General features: G+C 50.8%; 3 protein-coding genes and 1 long non-coding RNA gene across 15 annotated transcripts in view; 3 read left to right on the forward strand and 1 right to left on the reverse strand.

The window, feature by feature from the left end:
* HOXA3 (homeobox A3) overlaps positions 1-11,849 on the forward strand; it is a 44,561-nt gene extending 32,712 nt beyond the window's left edge. For 6 of the 10 annotated variants that reach the window (XM_054495176.2, XM_063667447.1, XM_054495174.2 and 3 more), the window contains 2 exons: positions 8,100-8,745; positions 10,141-11,849. In XM_054495176.2, coding sequence (XP_054351151.1) covers positions 8,220-8,745; positions 10,141-10,946 — 1,332 coding nt within the window. In that variant the 5' untranslated portion in view covers positions 8,100-8,219 and the 3' untranslated portion in view covers positions 10,947-11,849. Of the gene's footprint in view, positions 1-3; positions 730-3,145; positions 3,223-4,990; positions 5,229-8,099; positions 8,980-10,140 lie in introns of those variants that run through there. The other 4 variants (XM_063667450.1, XM_063667451.1, XM_063667445.1 and 1 more) reach the window with 4 other exon arrangements.
* A 3,558-nt stretch (positions 11,850-15,407) lies between these two features.
* Positions 15,408-20,900, forward strand: HOXA2 (homeobox A2). 2 transcript variants are annotated; one of them, XM_063667452.1, is made up of 3 exons: positions 15,408-15,776; positions 16,530-16,752; positions 17,397-20,900. In XM_063667452.1, the coding sequence occupies exons 1-3, from the start codon at positions 15,765-15,767 to the stop codon at positions 18,134-18,136; spliced, it is 975 nt and encodes a 324-aa protein (XP_063523522.1). In that variant the 5' UTR covers positions 15,408-15,764; the 3' UTR covers positions 18,137-20,900. The 2 variants fall into 2 exon arrangements, with proteins under 2 accessions (XP_063523522.1, XP_054351303.1); XM_054495328.2 differs by having other exon boundaries at positions 15,408-16,752.
* Positions 18,899-22,776, reverse strand: LOC134739853 (uncharacterized). The gene is made up of 2 exons (XR_010126905.1): positions 19,503-22,776; positions 18,899-19,086 (listed from the first exon to the last, which is right to left on the reverse strand). It is a non-coding gene; the product is annotated as an uncharacterized LOC134739853 (long non-coding RNA).
* Positions 22,777-22,852: 76 nt separating this feature from the next.
* Positions 22,853-25,580, forward strand: HOXA1 (homeobox A1). Of its 2 annotated transcripts, XM_063667453.1 has the most exons (3): positions 22,853-23,309; positions 23,513-23,607; positions 24,081-24,120. In XM_063667453.1, the coding sequence occupies exons 1-2, from the start codon at positions 22,956-22,958 to the stop codon at positions 23,570-23,572; spliced, it is 414 nt and encodes a 137-aa protein (XP_063523523.1). In that variant the 5' UTR covers positions 22,853-22,955; the 3' UTR covers positions 23,573-23,607; positions 24,081-24,120. The 2 variants fall into 2 exon arrangements, with proteins under 2 accessions (XP_063523523.1, XP_054351285.1); XM_054495310.2 differs by having other exon boundaries at positions 22,853-23,607; positions 24,081-25,580.
* Positions 25,581-25,954: the final 374 nt, after the last annotated feature.

Below are 25,954 nucleotides of genomic sequence, written 5' to 3' on the forward strand. Positions count from 1 at the left end.
CTAGCATCTGTGGTGTATGGTGTGGGTGTTAGCAAACTCCATACAATGGCAGGCTGCGAGGAAGTCTGCTGTCCAGGCCAGTTATTTCTGGGCCTGCCCCTTGCCTTTTGATATACTGGCCTGTGGGCCAGAGGAGACTGGGGTGCATGGGTGTGCAGGATCCAGCTTGTCCGTGGGTGGGAGGCTGTAAGGAAAGTTAAATGGATTCTAAAAATGTGAATAGCATTGCTGTAACCCTTGTGTTTGGAGGGTGTGTAAAGAAATATAAGTGGAGATAAGCTTGTATGTCTTATATGGTACTCATGGGGGGATGGCTCCAAGCATCCGATTGCTTAGACAGAACTCAAACTCAAAACACTGGTCAAGGTTCTCCACCTACCCTCCCCCAAAGCTGAATATTCTGTTTGGAAACCTAGTTACTTCAGTGGTTCCCTATTTCAAATAAAAGGATTTAAGTTGACGTATGACCACGTGAGCACATAATACAGTGCATTATTGTGGCATTTGGAGCGGAGACCCAGACAGGCTTCGCCTGTGATTACGTTTTCTAGATTCTCTACAGAGCCAGAGCTTTCCCCAACCCCCACACACCCACCTCCTCCTTCTCCTTCCCCTTCTCCGGAGAGCGCTCTCTGAGCCGATTGCAGTTTTCAGCACTCATGGAGCGGTTCTGGGCGAGCTAGCCGATGGAAGTCGAGGCTATACCAGGAGGATGGAATTTATTTTAAGGTATTTCCGCCGATTGTTCATATCTAGAGTGAGTTATGGCTGTGAGAGACAAAGGTCAGCCGAGGAGACCCTGGCTCATGGACAGGACCCTCAGCCTCTCTCTTCCTTTGTTTCTTTTAGAACCGAAACCATTTGAAAGATTCCCAGTAGCGCCACAGACTCTGAGTTTAATTCCCTGGAAAGTGTTGGGGGTGTAAAGGAGGGGGCACTAGGGGGGCTCCTAGGTGGGCCCAATGGCCCCCAGTGCAAGGGTGGCTTTGTCCACTGCAGCAGGGCAGGGCTGGAGTCTCAGGAGCTGATCCCCAGGCAGAAAGAGGGTCCAGAAGCCAGGTGCAGGCGGAGGTGGACCGGCTTGCAGGGCTAGACTGCCTGGGAGGGGTGGGGGATGGGTGGGTGAGAAGGGGAATCTCTCCCAGGATGGCGGTGTTTTCAGGCAGGGGATGGAGGGTTAGGGCTGACCTGAGCAGCCAGAGCAGCTGGAAGAGGGAAATCGATGAGGGAAATGTGCAGATGCGCTGCCATTTTATTGATGATGCTTCCAGGCACTTTGTTTAGTGCCAGATTGCAGAGCATGCTTCTCCACAAGCCGGACCCAAGAAGCCAGACCCAAGGATCTGAACCGGAGGGCCCGCCATTGTTTCCCTGAGCACCCTCTGCCCCAGAGGGTTGAAGAAAGACAGCTCAGACCTAGGAGAGCCTTGGGGTGGGGTGAGCATGCTTGATGCCCAGGGGCTCCTTATTCTAACATTCGGGAGACAGAGGAAGGAGGGAGCCAGGATTAGGTTTGGACTTCATCAGTGCGCCTGGCCTGGGCATTCCTTGTATACCCCCAGCTGGCTTGGAGAGTTCCAGAACTGGCCAGTGGTCCCTGGGTTGGAGGGAAGTCCAGAGACAAGGGCCCTCAGGAAGCAGAGGCAGACATCTCTCCAGCTTCAGAGCCCCCCAAACAGAGCTGTAGCCAGGGTGGAGGCAGATGAAAGTTAAACTGCATGTTTCCAGATTATTGGGAAAGCCCCAGCTAATTGGGCTTTGGGGACCCCACACTCCTGGGAAGGGTGGAAACTCCCTGGAAAGGTGCAGGAAACTCTACTTTATTCTGCTCCTTGGAGTAGGGAAAGGGATACTCATAAGGAGTCAGAGGTCGGATTTGCCCCTTTCACTTCTTAAAATATAGATTATTTCTTTCTGTACGTGAAAAAAAAAATCAAATCAGGCGTCCCCTACTTGAGTGGGATTTACTACCCCAGAACGAAAGGGCCCTTCTGCCCTCCCCAGTGCCGGCCTCGGCAGTAACCGAGTGTTTAACTGAGGCCCTTTCAAGTGCTCTAAAACACCCCTTGGAAATAAAATGTAAGCTTTAATTGCTGTTCAATTACTTGTCAGCATTTCATATGATTTATGACCTAGTTCTGGCGCATTTTTGACCCAGTTAAAGACTCATAAATAATATAGTTTTGCTAGAAAGAATGAGAGAGGGAATAGAGGTTTGTTAGAGGCATCTTTTTATTGTTGCTTCAGTGCCAGCAAGCTGAATAAATATCTAAGGATGGACTCTGGTTCTACATAAAAGCATGCACAGTGAGAAGCCAAGAGCCACATTTATAGAGCTCAGATTGGTTTTTCCTCCCATGAAAGTGCTAAAGTGAGTCCATTATGTATAATGCTAAACTATTAGATATCAAAAAAGGCTGGTCCCCTTCCACCTCGAAATGCCAGCTTCACCCTCACAGGCAAGTACATTTCCTCAATAATTTTCCTCTCTATTCTGTGATTTTGGTGCCTCTTGTTACCCACGATATTCCTCACCTTCCTCCCCGGCTGCGCAGCCTTGGAACCGCCAGAGGCCCTCTCCGACGCCTTCAGGAGGACACCTCTTGAATGGTAGAAAGGCACCACGGGCACCTTTGCTGCTCCAAGTATTCTTCTAATGCTGAGAAAATCTTTTCTTCTAGTCCCCCTGGATGAGAGATCGGGAGCCACGGGGATTTGGGGGAATTGGTGGAACCAAGGGGTCCTCTCAGTAAATAAAAGCTCTGCGGTTTTGGCGGAGCCGGGTGAACTGCTGTGGGATTTGTCTAGAAAGGGCGCAGCGGCGGCGGCTGGTAATTTCTGGAGGTGGAAATCAACAATCGGCATTTTCGCTTAAAAAACAAAACACCAATAGCAAACCTACAAATAAAAACCTTCCGCCAATATAAATTATTATTTTAAAATAATCTCGCCTACGCTTGCTCCAAAGCCAGTCCTTTGGATTTCAGCAGAGCGGCTTGAGGCTGGGGCGCCGACCATCTGCGTGCCAGGACGCCGGACCTTCGTCTTGAGGTCGGAGCCCCACTTCTGCCTGCTGAGGCCCGCGGCCCAGGAGCCACGTATCGGGGCGGATAGAGGCCCTGGCCGGAACGAAGCTCCCGCCCCAGATCTCCCTGGGCTCCCACGGCTCCTCAGGTCCGGTCCCCGCGTTTTGCCCGGCAGGGTCTTGGCGCCAGTGGAAAGGTATGCTTTCAGGGCGTCCCAGCCCTTGCTCGGGCGCCCTCGGTCCCCTTGGCCCAGAGAATCCCTTCCCCCGGCAGGTTCTCGCGGAGAGCTGGCCTTCCCGGCAGCTGGCTTAGCTGAGAAGGCGGTGAGAGTCGCATCAGCAGTTTGGAGGAGAAAGTGCGGGTTGATTATTGACCCACGCCTTCTTTCTTCAAATGCCACATCCGACCGGGCGGGTTTGAAGAGAAAATGCCGCCGAACGGATTTTTGCGGCTGGCTCTCACCTCCTACGCGACCGGCTCCCCCTTTCAAGTTGCTATGCAATATGCCATAAGGAGCAAGTGTTTGCTGTTTTGTGCTCTGTTTACAGCTTTGGGGCGCCGAGTCATAAATCTTGCCCAGCCATAAATGACAAAAACCATTGGTATGCATGAGGCCACCCTGGCCCGGAGTGCTTTTTGATTTCTCCCTTTTCCCCTGGCTTTGTTTTTGCTCTAAGGTGACACTTTGGCTCCTTGACAGTTTAAACATGGTACTTATATTTTTAACACCTTCCTTTGAGAAGGACCCGCCGTTGACGCCTTGGGATTGCAGCAAAAGAGAGAAATCTCCATTTCTCTCTTTTTGTCACACTCATAACCCTTGCAGAGTTTGCTTCTGAAGCTGGGAGCAAAGGAGGCTTTGGGAGGAAAATCATCCACTTGCAAGTTGTGGCAATATTACCAGGCAAATTCGGACCTTTCTTTTGCCCAGCTCAGCGTTACTCCATCCCACTAATTAGGAAAATATGTATATATATATATATATATATATATATATATATATATATTTTATGAATCCGTTTGAGAAACCACATATTCCTGTGTCCTGCGTGTGTGTGTGTGTGTGTGTGTGTATGATGTCGGTTTCTGTTGGGGTCAGAGCTTTCTCTGTCTTCCCTGTGGGTGAGCTGCGTGTCTGCACTCTGAAATGGGCACACGAGCCCTGGAGATCCGCGTTTCTAAACACCCTTGTGTGTACCTGAGCCCAGAGCATCCCATTTCACGGCTGGAACAAGTGCCTGTCTCTCCCAGGACATTTCCCTCCTGGCTGCTAGGATGTCAGCAGTTTCTGCCTAAAAATATAACCAAAGAGAGCCCAGTTGGCTCTTGGGGGCCTCTAGAGAAAAGCCTTATCCCAGCTCCCCACACCCCCACCCAAAGATCTGTTTGGGAGTCGCAGGTGAAGTAAACTGGGCAAAGTCTGGGAAACTCACTTTTCTTGGTTCTCTTTCCCCTCACCCCACAATTGGAGGTGTCCAGGGCAGAGGAATACGTAGTTTCTCAAACGAATTCCTAAGAAATAGAGCCCAGCAAGAGAGCCCCTTTGTGAGAGCCGTTTGTCCTCATTAGCATAATTTTCCTGGACTTTCGTGACGCCTGGGAGCAGGAGAGGGAGGGCGTTGGGGGGTGGGGGGAGGCTGCCCTCCTCCCGCCACCGCCGAGCTCCCCTTCTCCCTCCGGTCCCTCCCCTCGCCTCAGCCCCATCCCCCACACCGGCCCGAGCTTCCCCAGCCGCCTTGGTCTCCCCTCCCGCCCGCCCCAGCACCCCCCACTGCACCCCCGGACCAGACGCTGCTCCGCGTGTAATATTCATAAGAAACATACCCAAGTCGGTGCCACTAGCCCAGGCAGAGCCCGGCGCCGCACTAGCGCTTATCTCCGGGCCGCGGCTGCTGCCCTAGGGAAGGGCAGGGGGCGGGGGTGTGGGGGAGGGGTGGGTGGGTGGGGTGGGTGGGAGGGGGGTCCAAGCCGCCCCAGTCGGCCCTGGGCGAGCCGTGCTGGAGCAGCGAGGCGGCCACGCTCTGAGCAGCGGTGACCGGGCCTCGGGGTCTCCAACCCGCCTGCCGTCTCGGCTGATGCTGAGGGTCGGTGCCCATCCCGCGCCGAGGGGACCCGGCCGGGCCGCCGAGCCAGGCCGGGGGCCAGAGCCCGTGTCGGAGCCTGAGCCCGAGCCTGCCCTCGCGGCGCTCGTCAGAAGTTAAGGTAAGCAGGGCCGCAACCGGCCGCTCCCGGCGCTGAATGGCGGAGTTTACGTCTCGGTGATTTATGGCTGCAGACTTAAATCTCGGTTCAAGAAGAGTTCACAAGCCGGAGCTTCCTTCCCGGCAGTGACTGATACCCTTACACTTCGAGTTCAGGCCGCTTTCCCATCCCCGCCCCCACCTCTTGCCTCTCCCCTAGCCCAGCCTTAACTTTTCTGGGTTGCAGAGGGAAGGAGAGGTGGGCAGGGGACTCGGGCCTCCTATCCGACGAACCCGCTCAGATTTGGGGTGAGGGAAGGCTAAGAAAGAGGAGGGAATGGGAAGAGGGGGCGATGTGTGAAGGACGGAGGTTGAATTTGGGCACATCTTCCAGAGAGACAATAGGGCTTGCTTCTTGCACTCAATTTAGCCTCTTCAACTCTCTTTCGGCTCTTGCACCTGGGAATTATTGTCCAGAAACAGATCTTTGTGGAGGAATCTCCCCTCATCCACAGCCTTTGCTTGGCGGTACAAAGCAAAGTTTCCTGGCTAGCAAATCTCCAACTTCTTTACTAGGTTGCAAACTTTGGGGGCTGGGTTGGGGTGGGGGGATGTATGAGCTCCAAGGTGGTGGTCTGCTGACCTCAAACAATAGGAAGGATTTTGGTGGGATCCCAGAATCGAATTTATATTTTAAGTTTACGGGGGCTGTTGTATGCTTTTGATTTTCAAAGATATTTTTGTTATTTTGTAAGACAATGCACAAGTTGATAAAAAGGCTTAACTAAGTAGCAGGCTGGTAGAACCTGTGATAATGGATTAGCAAGTCACTAGAAATATTGCATGTGCAAAATCAACTTAATTTTGTTTTATCTAATATCTTGCTGTTCGAGTGTCTAATTTTCTTAACCTGACATTTTATTTTACACAAGCCTGGTATCTAAAAAATTTATAATGGCAGACATTAACACTGCCAAATGAAATAGGAACTGTTTTCAGTAAAAGAAAAGGAAGCTGATACATTAAATTGCTATTCAGTTTTAAGTTTTACTTTATCCTTTATTTACTTTCAACCATGGTATGTGTAGCTTCCTATTTCCAAAAGAGAAACAGTGCTCCAGGGCTCATGATCACTGACAATAACTCTGGATAAGGGATGCTGTAATTTTTAATTGAGGTTCTGGAAAATTAATTGTGCCTGTTTTGCAGATGTTGGTAAGATTGTTGGCTTAATAATGAAATCTAAAGGAGTCCATTATTAACAATGGAATTATAATCATCTACTGGTAGATGCAATACATTATCTTTTTTTTTCTAGTTAACAAAGCATCTAATATTCCTGGAAAACTTGAATAACTCTGGGACTCAATATACATAGTTGGATTGAATGTTAACCATATTCTTTTGAATTTGTTATAATTTTCTTGAGTGGTCAGAGGGACTAACATTCTGAGTGTGTGTGAGGGTGAATATTTGAAACTCACATAGAACTTTTCTGTGCTGAGAACTAGAGGTTGACCATGCAATGGTAGAAAACAAAAAGAAAACAGATTTAACTTTTGCAAACTGCTTTCTAAATGAAAGAGGGTTGAGGAGGTTTTCAACTGCTTTTTAGATTTTCAGGGTTATCCTTTACTTGGTATTTCTGAAGCAGGTAGATAGGCCAAGTAACAAAATATCAACAACAACAACAGCACACAAAGATCAGGAAACTCTGGCAGGATTTTATGGCTTGTGCTTCCATCCCTCGTCCGGAGCCAAATGACCCCCATACATCAAATTACATAGCAGTTTCTAAGACAGAACCTATTATCGTTAAGTTGGAAGGAGAGTTCAAGCTGTGGTCATGGAGATGAACGCTGGTTTTTCAGGTTCCTGGAGGGTTTTTTTTTTTTTTTCTTCTCTAATCCATCATGTTTTAACAGGTAGAATTTGATAGTTGCCACGAATAACAGCACCTCAGAAAGTCCAAGACAGGAGGTTCTGGGAACCTTCTGTAACTGGGGGAAAGAAGTAAAGAAGTGGGGGTGGCTTGCTGGGAAGTGCCTGAGAAACAGGGAGAGGAAAGGAGTAAAGACCTCTCCAGGATTTTAGTTGTGACTTACTGGGTGGGGTGTTACTGTTGGTCCCTCCCCCTAAACACACACACACACACACACACACACATGCAATGTATTCCACACAAAGTTTTCCCTCCCTCCTTGGCTTGGCCACAAGGGGTTCATTTGGAGGAGGTGAGTCATATCCCCAACAAGGTGGATTAACTGCCTAACAAGCTCAGGTTCTGAAATTCAGCATGGTTGGATGGGGCAAATTGCCCGAAATTTTTTTGTGCAAACCTCTCTTGGGAGCAGGAAGGTCGAAGAAGGAGCTGGGTGGGAAGTTACCCCATCTCAGGGCTCTTTTGGCAAACATCAGTCCTAAAGCGGAGAAAACATTGGTGACCCAAGCTCCCCTTTGCCTCCTCGTTCCCTTCCCAACATTCCCAGAGTGGAGGAGTCTTGGGCCCTCTGGAGGAGGCCAAGGAGCAGAAACTAAGCGACACCCCAAGTTTCTTCTTCCCTGGAAAAGAAAGATCCCAGCCTTTTTCCTTTCTAGCCTATCAAGCCTGTCTCCTTTTGGACCCCGGCTCCTGAGAGTCAGCTTGCAGCCCTCACTCATTCTCCTTCTCCCCGGAAAATCCCCCAACTCCAGACGCAAGTTAAGCAAATATTTGTAGCTGCCAGTAAATTCCAGCGGTTTTTTATAGCGCGGCTCCCTGAGCCCGGGGCCAAGTCGTGCTGCTAAATATTGCTGACCACTTTTTCTTTTATGGCTTTCATGTCACTTAGCTATTGAGAGTAAGATGGATTTGCGCGGAGCCCTCACCGCGCTGCGCTTCTCGCCCCACCAGGTCTGCGCGGGGCGGCCATTGGCGGCGGAGTGTCACGTGACCGCGGGGGCGTGCCAATGTGCGCCCTCACGGGTGTCAAACCCCTGTCAGAGTGTGCGATCAAGATCGTGAAACAACGCAATGCAAAAAGCGACCTACTACGACAGCTCGGCGATCTACGGTGGCTACCCCTACCAGGCAGCCAACGGGTTCGCTTATAATGCCAATCAGCAGCCGTACCCGGCGTCCGCCGCTTTGGGCGCAGACGGCGAGTACCACCGACCTGCCTGCTCCCTCCAGTCTCCCTCCAGCGCCGGGGGCCACCCCAAGGCACACGAACTGAGTGACGCGTGCCTGCGCACCCTGAGCGCCCCACCTAGCCAGCCTCCAAGCCTGGGCGAGCCGCCCCTGCACCCGCCGCCGCTCCAGGCCGCGCCCCCTGCCCCACAGCCGCCTCAGCCCCCACCTCAGCCCCCTGCACCTACCCCTGCTGCGCCCCCGCCTCCCTCTTCTGTCTCCCCTCCTCAGAATGCCAGCAACAACCCTACCCCTGCCAACGCGGCCAAGAGCCCCCTGCTCAACTCACCCACAGTGGCCAAACAAATCTTCCCCTGGATGAAAGAGTCTCGACAAAACACAAAGCAGAAAACCAGCAGCTCCAGCTCAGGTAAAGGAGTGCCTTCTGGAAGAGGGTCCTCTGGCCTGGCTCCTGGTCCCCAAGCTACTGCCCACGACATCCAGCACAGCCTAGGAGCGATGGAGCATGTCTGGAATTCACTGCTCCCACACCACTGCCCACCAAAAAGGTTTTCAGAGTCTTTGCAACTTAGGGAGGTGATAGGCCTCTGTAGGCTGGAAAACACCAGAGACCTGCTGGGAGTCCCTCTGGACTTCTCCAACGGCAAGTAGGGTCTAGTGCAGTTGGAATCTCTTCTTGCTCCACTCTTGGAGTTAGGACCTCTGTGCAGAAACAACCTCAGGTCCACTGTCTATCTTTTTAGCACAGCTCTTCTAATGAAACAGTGACATCCTCCCCATACTGAAATGTGGCAGAATAAAAACAGGCCTAATCACCCTCCAAGACAGAATCAATGCTTTGCCTATAATCAGAGCCAATTTTTGCTCCAGCAGATGGAGTGGCTGCCTTACCTCTGGGAAGACCCTACTCAGACTTAGTACAATGAAAGCAGCCAAAGATCTCCTGGGGGAGGGGGATGCAGACTTGTCATCCTAATGGGAACCACATGGGCCTCCTGGAAGCAGGCTCCAGTAGAGGAAAGGCCCCAGGCTTTAGGCTTCCTAGCATTTTGGTTACCTTTGCCCCTGCCTTCTCCAGTTGCCAGTGCCCTGATCTGAGCCTGAGCATCTGGGACTTCCAGAGCTAGGATCTGGGGGGCCAGGGAAGACAGAAGGGTACAAGATTAGTGGACAAAAGCTGGGGCTGGCTGCTTGATGACACAAGGAACCCTAAAGAATAGGACCTAGCATGAAGGGCCTAGGCCTCTCCACCAGAAATACCTTCAATGGGATCTCTTCTTTGGGCAGAGAAGACCTTCCTGTTTGAGGTTTCCAGTCTGCCCATCTCCTCTGGGTAGAGAGAAAAAAATGGCCAGTTGAAGCTACTGCCTAATTATTGTCAGACAGCGTGGGAGGGAAATGAGCGTGTACATTAGGTTTCCCACATTTCAGTTACTGTGAAGGGAATGGAGTTGCTGAGACCAGCCCACAGGGAGGCTGTTGTCCGATAGGCCAAAGGGACCAGTAAATGAGTCAGAAAGCTAATAGCTCTAAAAAGAAAATCCAGACCAGGAAGGCAAACCGGGGTTTCTACTTCTCTGTCCTTTCCCCCCTGAGAAGCTGTGATTTGCTCCTTGGCTGAATGAGGGAGTACCACTGTTTTACCCACCAGGAGAGAGGATAGCACCTAGTTCCTACTTCTCTCTGGGACCTGACAGATGCAGGAACTTTTGGGGCCTGGTGGAAGGAGGGGCCGGGCTGGGTCAGGGGCTGGGCGGGGCCGCGGCAGCCCCTGACGCCGCTCTTCCTCTCTCTGTCCTTGCAGGCGAAAGCTGCGCTGGCGACAAGAGCCCGCCGGGGCAGGCTTCGTCCAAGCGCGCGCGCACGGCCTACACGAGCGCGCAGCTGGTGGAGTTGGAGAAAGAGTTCCACTTCAACCGCTACCTGTGCCGGCCGCGCCGGGTGGAGATGGCCAATCTGCTGAACCTCACTGAGCGCCAGATCAAGATCTGGTTCCAGAATCGCCGCATGAAGTACAAAAAGGATCAGAAGGGCAAGGGCATGCTAACGTCATCGGGGGCCCAGTCTCCAAGTCGCAGCCCCGTGCCCCCCGGCGCCGGTGGCTATCTGAACTCTATGCATTCGCTGGTCAACAGCGTCCCGTATGAGCCGCAGTCGCCCCCGCCCTTCTCCAAGCCCCCCCAGGGTACCTACGGGCTGCCCCCTGCCTCCTACCCTGCGTCCCTGCCCAGCTGCGCACCCCCGCCACCCCCACAGAAGCGCTACACGGCGGCAGGGGCGGGCGCAGGGGGCACCCCCGACTATGACCCGCACGCTCATGGCCTGCAGGGCAACGGCAGCTATGGGACCCCACACATACAGGGAAGCCCCGTCTTCGTGGGGGGCAGCTATGTGGAGCCCATGAGCAACTCCGGGCCAGCCCTCTTTGGTCTAACTCACCTCCCCCACGCTGCCTCGGGCGCCATGGACTATGGGGGCGCCGGGCCGCTGGGCAGCGGCCACCACCACGGGCCGGGGCCTGGGGAGCCGCACCCCACCTACACGGACCTTACCGCCCACCATCCTTCTCAGGGAAGAATTCAGGAAGCACCCAAGCTCACCCACCTGTGATGGTGGGCTCGGGGCTACGCGCCAGGAGAGTCTCCCCCCACCCACCTTTTTTCTTTGGTTGCTTTTTTTTTTTTTTTTAAGGTTCTTCCTGCCCTTTCCTTCCTTCCTTCCTTTTCTCTCTTCTCCGCCCCGCACTCCATTTCCCGGTTTCCCCCCTCGTTGGTAAGGCGTTTTTATAGTTTATGTGACGTAGCAATCTTGGTTGCTGGAATGGCTGTATCATAGCGATATTTATCTCTTCCTGCTCCTCGATAGGCCACTGGCCCTGCACCCTTTACCTTCTCCACTCTTTGATCAGAAACAGGGTATATGAACAAATTTTCTAGTCGAGTTTTCAATGTGAATTTGTTCTTACATTATGGCTCCCGAGGGGAAGCGATTACTTTTTTTAATTTTAATTTTTTTTAAATTGCACTTCTTGTAAAGAGTGAGAAAAAAATCAAAGGCGCTTTGAAACAGGGGCTCCCTGTGCAAGGATGACTAAGTGTACGTCTTTCCGTGTGTGTATGCTGGTGAACAGTCAGATTTATTTATATTTTTTTGCAAGCATTGAATAATCTAAGTTTTAAATATTATTTATCCCCATCCGTTCGTATTTATATTAAAGAAATTCTGTACCCTGATGGTTCAGAAGGGTTCTTGGGCCTTTTGTTCAATTGTGTATTGGCGTACTTAGAATTTTTTTTATTTGAAAGAGAAATATAATTCCTTTAAACGGTAATGATGCAATAAAACCAGAGAAGATACAGCTTTTGAAAACAGTGATTTAGGTTTGTAACATCCGGCAAAACTGAAAAAAAAATCTGTAAACGCGAAAAATACTAGATTTGTTTTGAGATTTCTACATTCCTTGCTGCTCACATTCTGAGAAACAAAAAGAAATAAAGTTTTTATTCTGAATAATATCCGTGTTAAGAAGGGGTTCTTTGGCCGAAGACGTGGGTCTGCGTGGAATTCAGGCCGAGGCGAGCCGGCAGAGCAGGCAGGGCACAGCAGCCCTCGGGCTCCAGCATGGGGCCTGGCCAGGCTATTCGCCTGGAAGCTCGGCGAATTCTCAGGATGGCGGCTGGGACTCCAGGCGGCTGCGGCAGCTCTGGTAACGCCGTGCGGCTGGCCCGCTGGGCTGCCCGGTTCCCAGCTGCTGCGGAGGCAGGCTGAGGGCGCAGGGGCTGCCGAGTGCTGTGCACGGAAGAAACAAAGACAGTCCGGCCCAAGGCGCAGCGGGAGCGCACAGGTGCCCCGCGGCCCAGCCGGGGGATAACGCAGGGCGGTCTTCTGCTCCACGCTCTTCCTCGGGTCAAAGCGGACCAACTAACGCCTAAACCTCGGGATTAGCCAGCCGCGCAGAGGATGCCAAGCACTTTCCGGGAGCAATCGGACTCCTGGTCTCCTCTGGGGATGCTTCGCAGTCTATTATCGCGTCAGGAGGAAAGAATGGCTCCAAAAATCTGCACGCGGAGCGAAACAGTTTGAAAGGGACTGAGGCTCAACCAGGTCTCCAGCAAACGGAGGACTGAGCTGGGGAGAGTCGCCCTGAGCCAGCCCTTCCCTGGACTGCCTGAATCCCAGCATTAGCTTCCTGCAGAATGTAGTATTTGGCATTCTCTGAATTTATTTCCTCTCCTTCCCCCCCCCCCAGCTTTCTTTTTATGGCCCCAGGGGGAGGGGGAGAGAGCAAGGAGATCGTTATCTTTGTAATAAAACTGCAATTTTATAAATACTTTTTTCATTTGATGCTGTAGGAGCTAAATATTACATTTCCACTCCTGGATTTAGGATAGGGCTGCTTACTGACTTGGCTGGTAGAGGCAAAAGAAGGCACAGTAAAGGGAAATATTTTCATCTTCAGATTTAAGGATTCCTCGAGAAAGGAATCAAATTCAGAAAATGCAAACCTCAGACCTGCATCCCCATCATCACCCCCTTCAGAGCTAGAAGTGAGGAACCGCTTTCGTCTGGGGATCAGGAGCATCGGATGTGAGAAATAAATCCCTATTCTCCCTGGATTCTATCTTTCAGAGGCAGAAGTGGAAAATGTCGCCATTTTGTTCGCAATCCAAAATATCCATCATCATGGCCTTTATCTTCCCCCTGTGAAGCTCCCTCAGATTATCCTTAGAAGCAGGCACTGGAGCCATTTCTGGGTACCTGCTGGGTCCCAACGAGCTGCTTTTAGAGAAACTCCTCACGGTTTAAGGAAAAGGCTCGGAGGATGCCAAGCCAGGCTGCTGTGGAGAGCTCAGTGTTTCTCTCACACCCAGAGGTGCTTTCCCCATATCTGGCCTAAGGCTGTTGCTATATATATATATCTCCTTTTTAAAGAGTTTGGGCTACGGGAGAAATAGATTTCCTCTCCGCACCTCAACCTCTGTGCCAAAACATGGCGCACCTCAGAAATGCAGAGGCTGCAAAACCAGGCTTTGTGAGTACTAGAGCTTCTACCTTTTGGTCACGCTAAGCAGATACAGGAGTCTTCTTTTAAGTAATCAGTTCAGAGACACGTGTAAAATTACCTGGAAAAATAAGGAACAGCTAGGGGAGAGATTCACCTAAGGATGAAGATCCTTCAGGGATATCACTATTTGAACACGTTTCTGAAATCTACTCTTTAGCTGAGGGAGGGATGGTTTGGAGGCTTCCTCCTTCCCCCAGGGCTAAGATTTTAAAATGAGATTCTAATGTGATTTCCCATATCTTACCAGTCAAGACATTCATTTTGGCTTTCAAAGAAAAAAGTATTGACTTCACCCCCCAGTTTCCTAGATATTAAAAAGAAATCCTTATTAAAATATCTCATAAGTTAAAGTAATAGATTTGGGGAAGATTTCAGTGTTGAGTGGTCAAAGAAAAGGGTTTTCTTCCAGATGGTATTTGAATTAAGGCGGCTGAGGCAGCAGAAAGCTCTCACCCACGCAGCCCCTGACAAAGCCTCAGAGATATGGGGGCAGCGCTGCTCCCTCTCTGCACGCCACCCCCCCCCCCCCGTTCCCTTAAGCCTGTAATATTTTCTGGTAAAAGCAGATGCCAAAAGCCGCCATCCCAGAGTCCGCAAAGCACCCTTCCTAAAAGGAGCCCTATAACCCTTTTCACTGCCAAAATATATTTTTTAAAAGACTAGTTTTCCTTATTTACTTGCATTTCCTGCTCTCCTCTTTGCTCGGCCACATTTTGTCTTGGAAGGAGCTGGAAGCTGAAATGTGTTCTTAAGGGCTAGAAGCTGTCAAGGCTTTTGGTGAGCAAGATTGATCGCACCCAGACTTCCTTTGGAGCTTTGTTTGGAATAAAAGCAAGAAAACTAAAAAACCTCACATTTTCCAAAATAGCATCTCTATCTGCAAGGCAATGCTCTGGGCTGGTCAATAATATAGGACACTTATATCTAATTTCCACCCCAAACCCTCTTTGATGCTGGCCTCAGAGATGGGGTCCTGCCTTTGCTCCTTGGTTGGCCTTTCTTGTTTTCTACGTAGATTTTTCTACCCCTCCAACCTCTGTCTCCCTGACCATCAGAATGATTTATTTTCCTGCCATTGATGCCCGCCGGCCTGGGGGAGTCTGATCAGTTAGTCTATTTCAAAGGAAGCAAAAGTGAATCACCATCCTCAGGGTTTGGGGGGGGAAGAGGTACCTCCAGATCTACCTCTCAGCCTCCTCACCTCTTTCTGGCTTGGTGGATTTTTTAAAAATTATTTTTTGAAAGCTAAAGGTGTTATCTTTTGAACCCTCTAGCACTGTCCAAGATGCGCTCAGTCTCAAGTCTCCGAATTGGAAAGCAGAGAATGAAGGAGAACGAGAACCTTTATAATTCCTCCTGGGGTCTCCTCCTCTCCCCCGCAGTGCTGTTTTCCACAACAGAACCCGGAAGCAAACATCCCCGGTGCCCAAGGATCAGGAAGGTGTGGGAGGCAGTTCAGGCTGCCAGGGAGCACTCGCTGTATCTAAACCAACCAGCCCCCAACCAGAGCGACAAGGACAAGAAGAAGGGTAGAAAGAAAGAGAGAGGGAGGGAGAGAGAGGAACAAGCATCTTCTCTTTCCCTGCTGGTAACTTCCAACAGACTTCCTGGAAATCGGAAATACTCACCGCACCCGAGCCCTACGGGTATGAAACCCAGAATGCCAGGAGCCGCACGCGCCTGCTCGGGGCGGCATTTCTTTGGCTGGCCGCCGCCCTGGCTACGGGGATTTGGACACATGGACCTGGGGTTGTTGTCTCGCTTGGCACATGCATCTTTCTCCAGCCACTCCTGAGAAGTTGATGGCGCAGGAAGGTCGGGAAGCTTCGAGAGCCGCCTCCCGTTTTCCGCTTCCCGCCGGAGCCAGATGCAAAGCTGCCGTGAAATAGCTTGCTAACAATGGGCCGGGGGAGCAGACTCTGGGCTGGACACTGGGAGGGGGGCGAGAGGCTGAGGGGAGAAGGGGAGGCGGACAGAAGAGAGAGGGAGGGAGAAAGGGGGAGAAGAGGAAAAAGAGGGAAAGGGACAGACAGGAAGAAAAACAGACCGAGAGAGATCAGTTTTGAGATCCAGGAACTGCTTTGAGGAAAAGTGAAGGAGGAAAAGGGAAAGAAAAGGAAGACCCCCTCCCAAACAAAATCTTTCTTTTCTTCTCTCTTTTCTGTCTTCTTTCTCCATCTCTCCATCTCCCTCTTCTTTCCTCTCTCTTTATTCTCCCTCTCTCCTCTCCTCTCTTCCTCTGCTCCTTTCTCCTGCTTTAACAGAACTTATGTGGCTGGGACGCAGGGCTCTCGGGTGTCAAAACTTTGAAGATTAATGGATTACTTTGTTAATGACTGCAGGCGTCAGACTGAGGTGCTTAAATGATTTGTGAGGTGCGAGGCGTCTTCCCGACAGTCCCAAACAATGCGCGGAGTGTGCGGGGGAGGCAGAGGGCAGCCACTGGCGGGACCGACAGCAGGGCTTACACTCGCGCACATTCACACACACACACACTCCCAGGCGCACACACTAGATCCTTGCAGACCAGGAGGCACGCAGACACCCTCGCCCCCACGTACTCCGGGACATCCCCACCCACACCAACATATATGTATTTTTGCTCTGAAAAAAGTGTAAATAAAGCCTCGCTGGCCCCCAATGAGGCGTTCCTTCCCGACTTTTTTGGATCAATCAAACAGACAGTGGCTTCTTTTGATTAAAGCCCAAATTGTCATTGGGCAGAAGCAATCATGTGACAGCCAATTCGGTCCAATTTCAACCTTGTCTCCATGAATTCAATAGTTTAATAGTAGCGCGGTCCCCATACGGCTGTAATCAGTGAATTAGAAAAAAAACACCCTAGCAGCGATATTCTATGATAGATTTTTTTTCCTCTGCGCTCGCCTTTTTCCTAGGCCTTGCCCCCCCCAAAGCCCCTCCAAAAGAGGGAACTTTTTCTCTGAGGGGGCTCCAAGGAGAAGGCCATGAATTACGAATTTGAGCGAGAGATTGGTTTTATCAATAGCCAGCCGTCGCTCGCTGAGTGCCTGACATCTTTTCCCCCTGTCGCTGATACATTTCAAAGTTCATCAATCAAGACCTCGACGCTTTCACACTCGACACTGATTCTTCCTCCTTTTGAGCAGACCATTCCCAGCCTGAACCCCGGCAGTCACCCTCGCCACGGCGCTGGCGGCCGACCCAAGCCGAGCCCCGCGGGCAGCCGCGGCAGCCCGGTGCCCGCCGGCGCCCTGCAGCCGCCCGAGTACCCCTGGATGAAGGAGAAGAAGGCGGCCAAGAAAACCGCACTTCTGCCGGCCGCCGCCGCCGCCGCCGCAGCCACCGGCCCTGCTTGCCTCAGCCACAAAGGTCAGTCCAAAGACTTGGCCCCAGGTCTCCAGGACCCTCTTCCTTCTCCGGGCTGCCCCGAGAGTGGCTGTGGGGGGAGGGGAGAGTGGGCTGAGAGAGAAGGAGGAGAGGGAGAGATGCTTGGTTGCCTTGTCCCTGCCCCTGTGGGTTCAGGAGTGGGTTTGATGGAGAGGAAAGGGGATCCTGCGCTCTACAATGAGACATATATATTTTTAGGAAGTGGGGGGAAACTTTCCCGAACTTGTGTAATGTGGGATGATTTATTTGAGTTGGAACTGACCTCCTCCTGTCTAGTTGTCCTAGAGTTTGGCTTTTTGACAGTAATGAAGAGTGATAGATCGCTCTTGCTCAGCTAAGCAGCTGACGCATTAATTATAAATTGTGTTGTGGCTAATATAAAGTTTGCTCCCGGATGAAGAGGTTGGGGGGAGCCACAGGCATGAATTCGATAGAGGTGGAGGAGACGGGGTCTGCCCAGGCTGGGCTCCCAGGAAAGGCAGCACAATAGCTCTACTGCATCCAGGGGCGGCCATTTTGTTGCAGTTGATCTTTTCTGCTATATTTATTCTCCAGTGGAATAACCCCGCTCGGACCCCTCTACCTCCAACTGTGCGTGTGTCTCTTGTTGGTTTCCCTTTCCGCAGAATCCCTGGAAATCGCCGATGGCAGCGGCGGGGGATCGCGGCGCCTGAGAACTGCTTACACCAACACACAGCTTCTAGAGCTGGAAAAAGAATTTCATTTCAACAAGTACCTTTGCAGACCCCGAAGGGTGGAGATTGCAGCGCTGCTGGATTTGACTGAGAGACAAGTGAAAGTGTGGTTTCAGAACCGGAGGATGAAGCACAAGAGGCAGACCCAGTGCAAGGAAAACCAAAACAGCGAAGGGAAATGTAAAAGCCTTGAGGACTCCGAGAAAATAGAGGAGGACGAGGAAGAGAAGACGCTCTTTGAGCAAGCCCTTAGCGTCTCTGGGGCCCTTCTGGAGAGGGAAGGCTACACTTTTCAGCAAAATGCCCTCTCTCAGCAGCAGGCTCCCAATGGACACAATGGCGACTCCCAAAGTTTCCCAGTCTCGCCTTTAACCAGCAATGAGAAAAATCTGAAACATTTTCAGCACCAGTCACCCACTGTTCCCAACTGCTTGTCAACAATGGGCCAGAACTGTGGAGCTGGCCTAAACAATGACAGTCCTGAGGCCCTTGAGGTCCCCTCTTTGCAGGACTTTAACGTTTTCTCTACAGATTCCTGCCTGCAGCTTTCAGATGCAGTTTCACCCAGTTTGCCAGGTTCCCTCGACAGTCCCGTAGATATTTCAGCTGACAGCTTTGACTTTTTTACAGACACACTCACCACAATCGACTTGCAGCATCTGAATTACTAAAAACATTAAAGCAAAACAAAGCATCACAAAACAAAAACCCCTTTGACCAGGTGGTTTTGCCTTCTTTTATTCGGGAGTTTATTTTTATTTTCTCCTTGACCTACCCCTTCCCTCCTTTAAGTGTTGAGGATTTTCTGTTTAGTGATTCCCTGACCCAGTTTCAAACAGAGCCATCTTTTACAGATTATTTTGGAGTTTTAGTTGTTTTAAACCTAACTCAACAACCCTTTATGTGATTCCTGAGAGCAATATGAGGGCTGCAAGAAAGTGATCATATAATTGTATCTTCACTTTCTTTTTATTTTTGTATTACATTAGGATGCATTGTCATGCATATTTTTTGTAGAATAAATTCTCCTTTGCTATAAGTAGCTTTCTTATTTTTCTCCCCCTTTTTTCAGGCTCATAACGGTTTCTTTTTCTTCTTTTAGTCTAACTTGGTAAATAAAATTCGTCACAATTTATCTTCTTTTTTCAATTTTAATACATTTATTAAGGCGGCATGTTCAAAGTCTTCAATGGACGGCAACAAACCAGAAAGCCAAAAAATGACTAGGGCTTCTAATAAGTGTTTTTTTTTTTTTCTTTTTTGCTTCTTCTTCTCCTCCTTCTTTTTAAAGGATCTGATTTTCAGTGCACAGGTTCAAGCCATAGATTTAAATTGGTAACAGAGACAGAATTGGACAGTCTAAGATTTGGGCCAAGCCCAAGCTCTTGAAAGTGGAGAAATAAAGTGCCTACAGAAACCTCCAACTCCAGGAATGAGTAACATGGAGTTTCTTTAATAAGCTACCAGTCTCCAGGTCAATAACTAAGTTATCAACAATTCATTTATTTACACACTTTTGTTTCAAACATCCACATTTCAACTCCCTCCCCCATAAAGCCCTCCACATTTTCAGTGTGGTTGATTAATCTCCCAGCTGTTGATGGGTTCAGGCAAAACAGACCTAAAAGATAGAGAAAAACAAAAATAAAACAAAACAGTGATTACTATCTGGAAAATGCACCCCAGAAAATGTTCTTTCCAGCCCTCTGGTTCAGTCACTCTAGGATTCTTTTTTTTTTTTTTCAGGGTCAGAAAAATCAATATTTCATTCTTAAACCTGTTTACATTGCTAATAATGGATCATTAATGCTTCGAAGTCAGGTTAGCAAGTTGAGATTTAAAATGGTGTGTTTCTACACCCTAGGTTATAAATTAACCCAGGTTCTAGAGAGAGAGAAAAGCACTTTAAATGAAATATCAATAAAATGTGATCTAGGGTGTGTCACTGGGTTGTTGCTTTTTCCCCCCCTCCCTTGTTAGGTCTCCCCATGTTTATTTTTCCCTTTCTGAGCTCTCTTCTGATGCCTACTTACTTACCGTGAGAAAACGCAGCATGTAAGCAACATGTGTGTGGGGCGGGTTGATTTAAGAACCTGGCTCTTAACAGCAAAGGCTTGAAAGTTCCAATGACAACGCGATGTTTCTTCATAGGTTTGCTCCCTACCTTCCCTCGCCCCTTCCTCCGCTAAATCCCAGCTGCGGCGGCGGAGTGTGGGGACTATGGCTGGTTTCCGGCCCCAAGCTCAGCGCGGAGCAGGGCGTCCCAGCCGCGGCCAGGGCTGCGCAGCTCCTGGATGCGATTCGTCCTACGCTCATAAATCAAACGCTTTCTATGAATGAGAATGTCATCAAAGAGATCAATTGCAGGAACACATGCACAAATAAAAATCCTCTTACGTTATTTGCCGGGGATCCCCGTCCGAAAGCATTAAGTTAGAAGGCGTTTAGTCATAATTCATTTTTATTGCTCTTTTAAAACAACAGCTTGGCTGAGCCGCGGATGCCATGAACAGTTCAGGGCCTCGGCGGCGTTTTGTCTCCTCCTTATTCCTTTCCTTTCTAGCATAAGGGCCCTGAAAGAGGCGTTTTGAGCCAAGAGAACTGCTTGTAGGCGATCATTTTAAGCGTAACCAAGCTCGCCTTTCACCCAGTCTCCCAAGGCGTTGAAAGAGACCAGCTCCAGTCTTGGGGCGCTGACCTACTTGCCTAGAGGGCCAAGAATCTCCTACTCGGTGGAACAGCCCCCAGAATTTCTTGGGGGAGGGGTGTGGGGAAAGAACTGAGCTTCAGAAGCCTAAGGGCTAGAGGCCAGGGGAGGCTGCCTTTGTGTGCCGTTCCCGGAGAGCGGCGCTCTGGGCTGCCAGGCGAGGCATAGCCAGCCCGGCTGCGAGCGCCCGGCCTGTGGGGAGCCGGGAACAGTAAGCGGAGGAGGGCGGCCGCCGGGCCTGTGTGTCTGCGGGCCTGTGTGCGAGTGCAAGCTCGTGATCCCAAGAAAAACACGCCACCCAGGTTGCCCCAGAAAAAAGGCCAGGAGAGAAGAAGAGAGGCTGAGGGAGAGCAGCGCCGAGGCAGCGAACTAGCAGAGAGAGTGGCTCCTGCCGGGGTCGGCTTTGCGGCAGGCGCCCTGCAGCCGAGGGGGTCCTGCAAACCCAGGCTGAGGAGGGCAACCAAGGTACAGGAATGAGACAGCGGGGGAAAATTACCGACTTGCTCAGGCTTGGAGGGAGGATTGCTCGCATAGCCAACACCGACCTACTCACATCCTGCCCCCTCTCCCATAGGAGCTCCTTCTCTCCCCGCCGCTGGAAGCTGGCGCTCCCAAGGAAGCCGCCTCCAGGAGGACCGCCTTGCCTTTCCCCTTCTCCAGTCGGAGGATTCACAGGAGCCGAAACTGGGGCAGGGGTGGCTGCCCAACCCCAGAAAGTGGGCCTTTCCTGCCCGTGCTCCCTCTTAACCATGCTTGGGATGGATCAAAGTCACAGAGAAATACCATTCTGAAAGGAAATGTTTGGGGAGAATGTTTCATTGTTACTGAGGGAGTCCAGAGTCAGCATGGGTTTTGTCTCTTGAGGGGACAGGTTTGGGGGAACTTCGGTACGTGGAGAACAGAATACAGAAGACTGAAAGGGTGACTAACATATTTGAAATGTACTTTCCTTGAAAAAAAAACCTTCCCTGTTCTAACAGAGGAGGAAAGGCTGAAGGGGAGTGGAAACCCCAAACCCACATACATGCATTCACTATAAATTTCATCTGATTCCAACATTGTACACATGGTTGGAGTAAAATTTATACAGCATTGCTTATAATTTATACAGCAAAGCTTCCTGGACGAGCTCTCGATTTCTCCTACCCAAGATTGCATCAATTCTTGGTCTCCGTTTGGCTTTTTCTCTCTACAAGCCCAGGGTTGACGTGAAACCTAATAGTAAACAACAATTTAACGACCTCAGCAGCCTCAGGGAAGTAGGGTGATGGGGAACAGGAACCCTGGCCTGGGATGACGCTCAGATTTGCATGTGTCTCTCTAGGGAAAGACTTGAAGGTTCTCATAAGCAACTACACAGCCAGTTGGAAAGGGGAGGAGGTGTCGTTGGGGTAAAGTGTCCCGTCCACCATCAGCCATCTGTCCACCGCCCCTCCCACCTGCCAGTCCCCACACCCACTCTAGACGTGCAGCCGAATGAGGAAGGTTATAAAAGGAAGCTCTCTCTCTCTTCTAACATTCCCCTCCAGAAAAAGAGGAACGCAACGAAGGGAGTTCAGCTACTTTGTTGGAGCTGTGGACCGGCCCTGTGAGGCCCACTCGGGAGCGCGGAGGCTCCTGGGTCTCGGGGCGCCGGCAGATGGCCTGCACCGCACGGCCCGGCCCCCACGCTGGCCACGTCCGCCAGCGTCATCTCTCCCCCGCCTCCTACCCCTAAAAATCCGGCGGTCGAGTAGCTCCGCATCCCGGAGGGCTCCCGGTGCAAAACTGAGTGGGAAAGAGAAAGGGGCGGAGAGCGACGAGAGAGGGAAGGTGGGGAAGAAGAGCTCGGCAGCCCCCGGCCTTTTCCGGCGAGCTGAGTTTCCAGGGCTCATCCACCCCCACAAGTCGAATTACAGAAACTCCTCATTGCCATGCTAATGACGAGCGGGGGCTGTGGGGAGAGGGTTTCGAAGACCCTCCTAGAAGAAGGGAAGTTTCTTTTCTTGTCCTCGTCTCCTTCACGCCCACCCGAGTTCCTCCCAGACAGCCCTCTGCGCTCTTCCCTCTCCATTCCGAGCTTGAAGAGCTGGTGGCCCAGCCTCGCCCTCCACCACGGTTCTATGCGCTCCTCACAGCCCCACTGTCTCCCAGCCCAGCCTCAGAACAGAGGAGGTGGCCTGGGAACCCGGGGCGCGGTGTTAGCCGGATTCCCCGCCTTCCGGCTGGGCGCGCTGCGGGCTGGGCCGGCGTACTTGCGGCCACCCGGCGAGCTCTGGCCCACTGATTCCCGCCCCGAGAGAGCCGGGAGCCCTCTTCCCTTCTCACCTCTCGCCAGTTCATCTTTCAGTGCACGGTGGGGAGGGGGCGGGAGCGGGGGACGCCTCCCAGCCCCCACCTCCCGGAGGCCTGGCGGGGCGGGCAGCGGAGTCGGGCGCGCGCAAAAGGCAGCCTTTGCTCTTCTTCGCTCCAGCACTCCAAATCGGCCTTTGCAGTCGCCGCAGCAGCTGCCGCCGCCTAGGCTGCCTGGGGGGGCGACTGCGCGTCACCTAGACGGCGGAGCGCCGGGGATTTAAATGCCACTGCAACGGTGATCCATCACCGCGGAAGCCTGCAAACTTTTGCAGGAGGCTCAGCCATTGGCTGACACCGTCACGTGCCCCTCCTCCGGCGTCCTCCGCCCTCCCGCCCCCCTTCTTGCGCACTGTACATTCATATCATTTTTCTTCTCCGGCCCCATGGAGGAAGTGAGAAAGTTGGCACAGTCACCCCGGGCTTCGCAGAACCAGGTCACTCAGTGACAGATGGACAATGCAAGAATGAACTCCTTCCTGGAATACCCCATACTTAGCAGTGGCGACTCGGGGACCTGCTCAGCTCGAGCCTACCCCTCGGACCATGGGATTACAACTTTCCAGTCGTGCGCGGTCAGTGCCAACAGTTGCGGCGGCGACGACCGCTTTCTAGTGGGCAGGGGGGTGCAGATCAGTTCGCCCCACCACCACCACCACCACCACCATCACCACCCCCAGCCGGCTACCTACCAGACTTCCGGGAACCTGGGGGTGTCCTACTCCCACTCGAGTTGTGGTCCAAGCTATGGCTCACAGAACTTCAGTGCGCCTTACAGCCCCTACGCGTTAAATCAGGAAGCAGACGTAAGTGGTGGGTACCCCCAGTGCGCTCCCGCTGTTTACTCTGGAAATCTCTCACCTCCCATGGTCCAGCATCACCACCACCACCAGGGTTATGCTGGGGGCGCGGTGGGCTCGCCTCAATACATTCACCACTCATATGGACAGGAGCACCAGAGCCTGGCCCTGGCTACGTATAATAACTCCTTGTCCCCTCTCCACGCCAGCCACCAAGAAGCCTGTCGCTCCCCTGCATCGGAGACGTCTTCTCCAGCGCAGACTTTTGACTGGATGAAAGTCAAAAGAAACCCTCCCAAAACAGGTCAGTCCTGCTGGTTGGTGGATGCGCCTTGATTACTCTGGAAGGAGCTGGTATGCTTAATTTCCAAGGAAATTGATAATGATCTTTTTTTTTTTTTTTTAAAGGCTTTTGTATCAGACTAGTGTTGTAGTGCATGGAGAGGGTGCCCAGAGGTGTTGGGGCAAAGAAGTCTCAGGGATTGGTGTGTTTTCAAGGATTTTATACATTTGGGAAGTAGGAAGTATGTGGGGGTGGTTATTGTGACGGTAGTGTTCTGTTAATATCTTAAGGCTCCATTAATCACCGGTCTGACCATGCTAATGGTTTACATCAGGTTAACACTTTACACCTCATCACTCACCCTCCACAGCCCGATTTGTGTTGAGTTCTTGATCTTTTCTTTACCTGAGTGTTGCCATGAAGCGTGTAGGGAATCTCAAGTCGATTATAAAAATTTTTACCTTTCCGTCTCATGGCTTCTCACTTTGCCCCAGGGAAAGTTGGAGAGTACGGCTACCTGGGTCAACCCAACGCGGTGCGCACCAACTTCACTACCAAGCAGCTCACGGAACTGGAGAAGGAGTTCCACTTCAACAAGTACCTGACGCGCGCCCGCAGGGTGGAGATCGCTGCATCCCTGCAGCTCAACGAGACCCAAGTGAAGATATGGTTCCAGAACCGCCGAATGAAGCAAAAGAAACGTGAGAAGGAGGGTCTCTTGCCCATCTCTCCCGCCACCCCGCCAGGAAACGACGAGAAGGCCGAGGAATCCTCAGAGAAGTCCAGCTCTTCGCCCTGCGTTCCTTCCCCGGGATCTTCTACCTCAGACACTCTGACTACCTCCCACTGAGGCGGCTCCAGCCCCAGACAACAGCCCAGGCATCTCCTTGGGCTGGGACTTCTTACCCAAAGCACATGCTTAGCTTATCTTTCTTTCCATTTACAGTCTCTTTCTTCCTTTCTGATCCTATCTGGGGAGCTCCTGGCCAGGATAATATGTTTGCAGATAATTCTGGACCAGAGACTTGGTGTGGGATTAACACCTTAATCCAGGTTGGGTGCCAGCATACATTTTCTGGTGGGCCTTAACATCCCTCCTGCTTTTAGGAGAATTCACAGAACCTACTGTTCCTTTCAGATGACCTTTTGGAAAATAGTTCCCTTTGCCAACAGTAACATGCCAGAAGGAATCTTCTCATCTTTTATCTAACTATATGTACAGGTCTCCCCTCCCTTGTCCTTGAAAGTAGGATATAGTGAAAGGTGAGTCCAGGAGCTCAGGAAGAAGAGATGCACTATATGTTTACACAATTAATTCATCCCTTAATTTAAGTCATTTTCATGTGTGTGAGTTTGCTGGCTGTAAATACTTTGTCCTGAGAGATTTATCTTTATACAGATTTTCTAGAAATGTTTAGGTTACTAAAACAGGGTGGGCAAACTCTCAAAACTAGTACAATTTTATAGGTGAAAGAACAAATTCTCTCATTTAAACTCAATCAGATGCCTCAGAGGGTAGCCTTGATTTGTTCTTACAGTTAAGAAGCCCTGCAGAGCACAAACTTCAGAAACCTGGCTTCCTGTGCTAAGTCTTTCCCAATCCCCACCCCTTTCTTCTCAGGCCACCCTCTGTTTAAAATTTGTGCTGGGTTATTCAGAACCTGAAAGTATTATTCAAACCAACTTCTTCCTTCCACAGTTATCTTGGCTGGATATAACGTATTTTCAGCTCAATTGTTAATGTGATGGATGGCACAATGAATGTATATTTTGTGTGATTCATGAATAGTTTTTTGCATGTCGCACAATGTTTGATGTCCCCGAAGTACCACACTGAGTTCTATCAGTTATCCTTTGTGAGCCTATGATATTCCCCATTTCCTGTACAATCATGAACAGCTCTGAGATCCTGGAGTGATATGATCCAGAGCAGAGTTTACGGGTCTTAGGATGTCTGTAATAAATAAATATACTCAAGTTTCAGGTATGCTTAAGCATCCGTGTATTTGGCTGGGCTACAATTTGTTAATTCCTATGAAGTTGGCACATTTCATGAGGGGAAAGGGAGAAGGGTGGTAAATATTTTCAAAGAGATGGACCTTTTCTTGAATAAAAGTTAATAACAGCTCCTTTATTATAATCAAAGCTCATAATGGAAAAAAAGACTGATGAAGAAATTTATGAAGCAGATTTATTTTTGAAACAAACATGGATACTTCCTGGGTCAAGTGCTAACCTTTTCACCTCCAACTGGATGTTGATGTATATATAAACAGAACTCCCTTCAAAAGCCAAAACTGTCTTCAGTCAGTCTTTCCTCACATCAGTGAACCAAGAACTAAGAGATTCACATTTAATTAGCTCCAGT

Source organism: Pongo pygmaeus, chromosome 6, assembly GCF_028885625.2.
Source record: "Pongo pygmaeus isolate AG05252 chromosome 6, NHGRI_mPonPyg2-v2.0_pri, whole genome shotgun sequence".
In the NCBI taxonomy this organism is placed as follows: Eukaryota; Metazoa; Chordata; class Mammalia; order Primates; family Hominidae; genus Pongo; species Pongo pygmaeus.

Coding starts and splice junctions, on each gene's coding strand:
- HOXA2 (XM_054495328.2), top strand. CDS start 16,368: ATGAATTACGAATTTGAGCGAGAGATTGGTTTTATCAATAGCCAGCCG. Junction 16,753..17,396: donor TGCTTGCCTCAGCCACAAAG/GTCAGTCCAAAG, acceptor CCCTTTCCGCAG/AATCCCTGGAAATCGCCGAT.
- HOXA1 (XM_054495310.2), top strand. CDS start 22,956: ATGGACAATGCAAGAATGAACTCCTTCCTGGAATACCCCATACTTAGC. Junction 23,608..24,080: donor AAGAAACCCTCCCAAAACAG/GTCAGTCCTGCT, acceptor ACTTTGCCCCAG/GGAAAGTTGGAGAGTACGGC.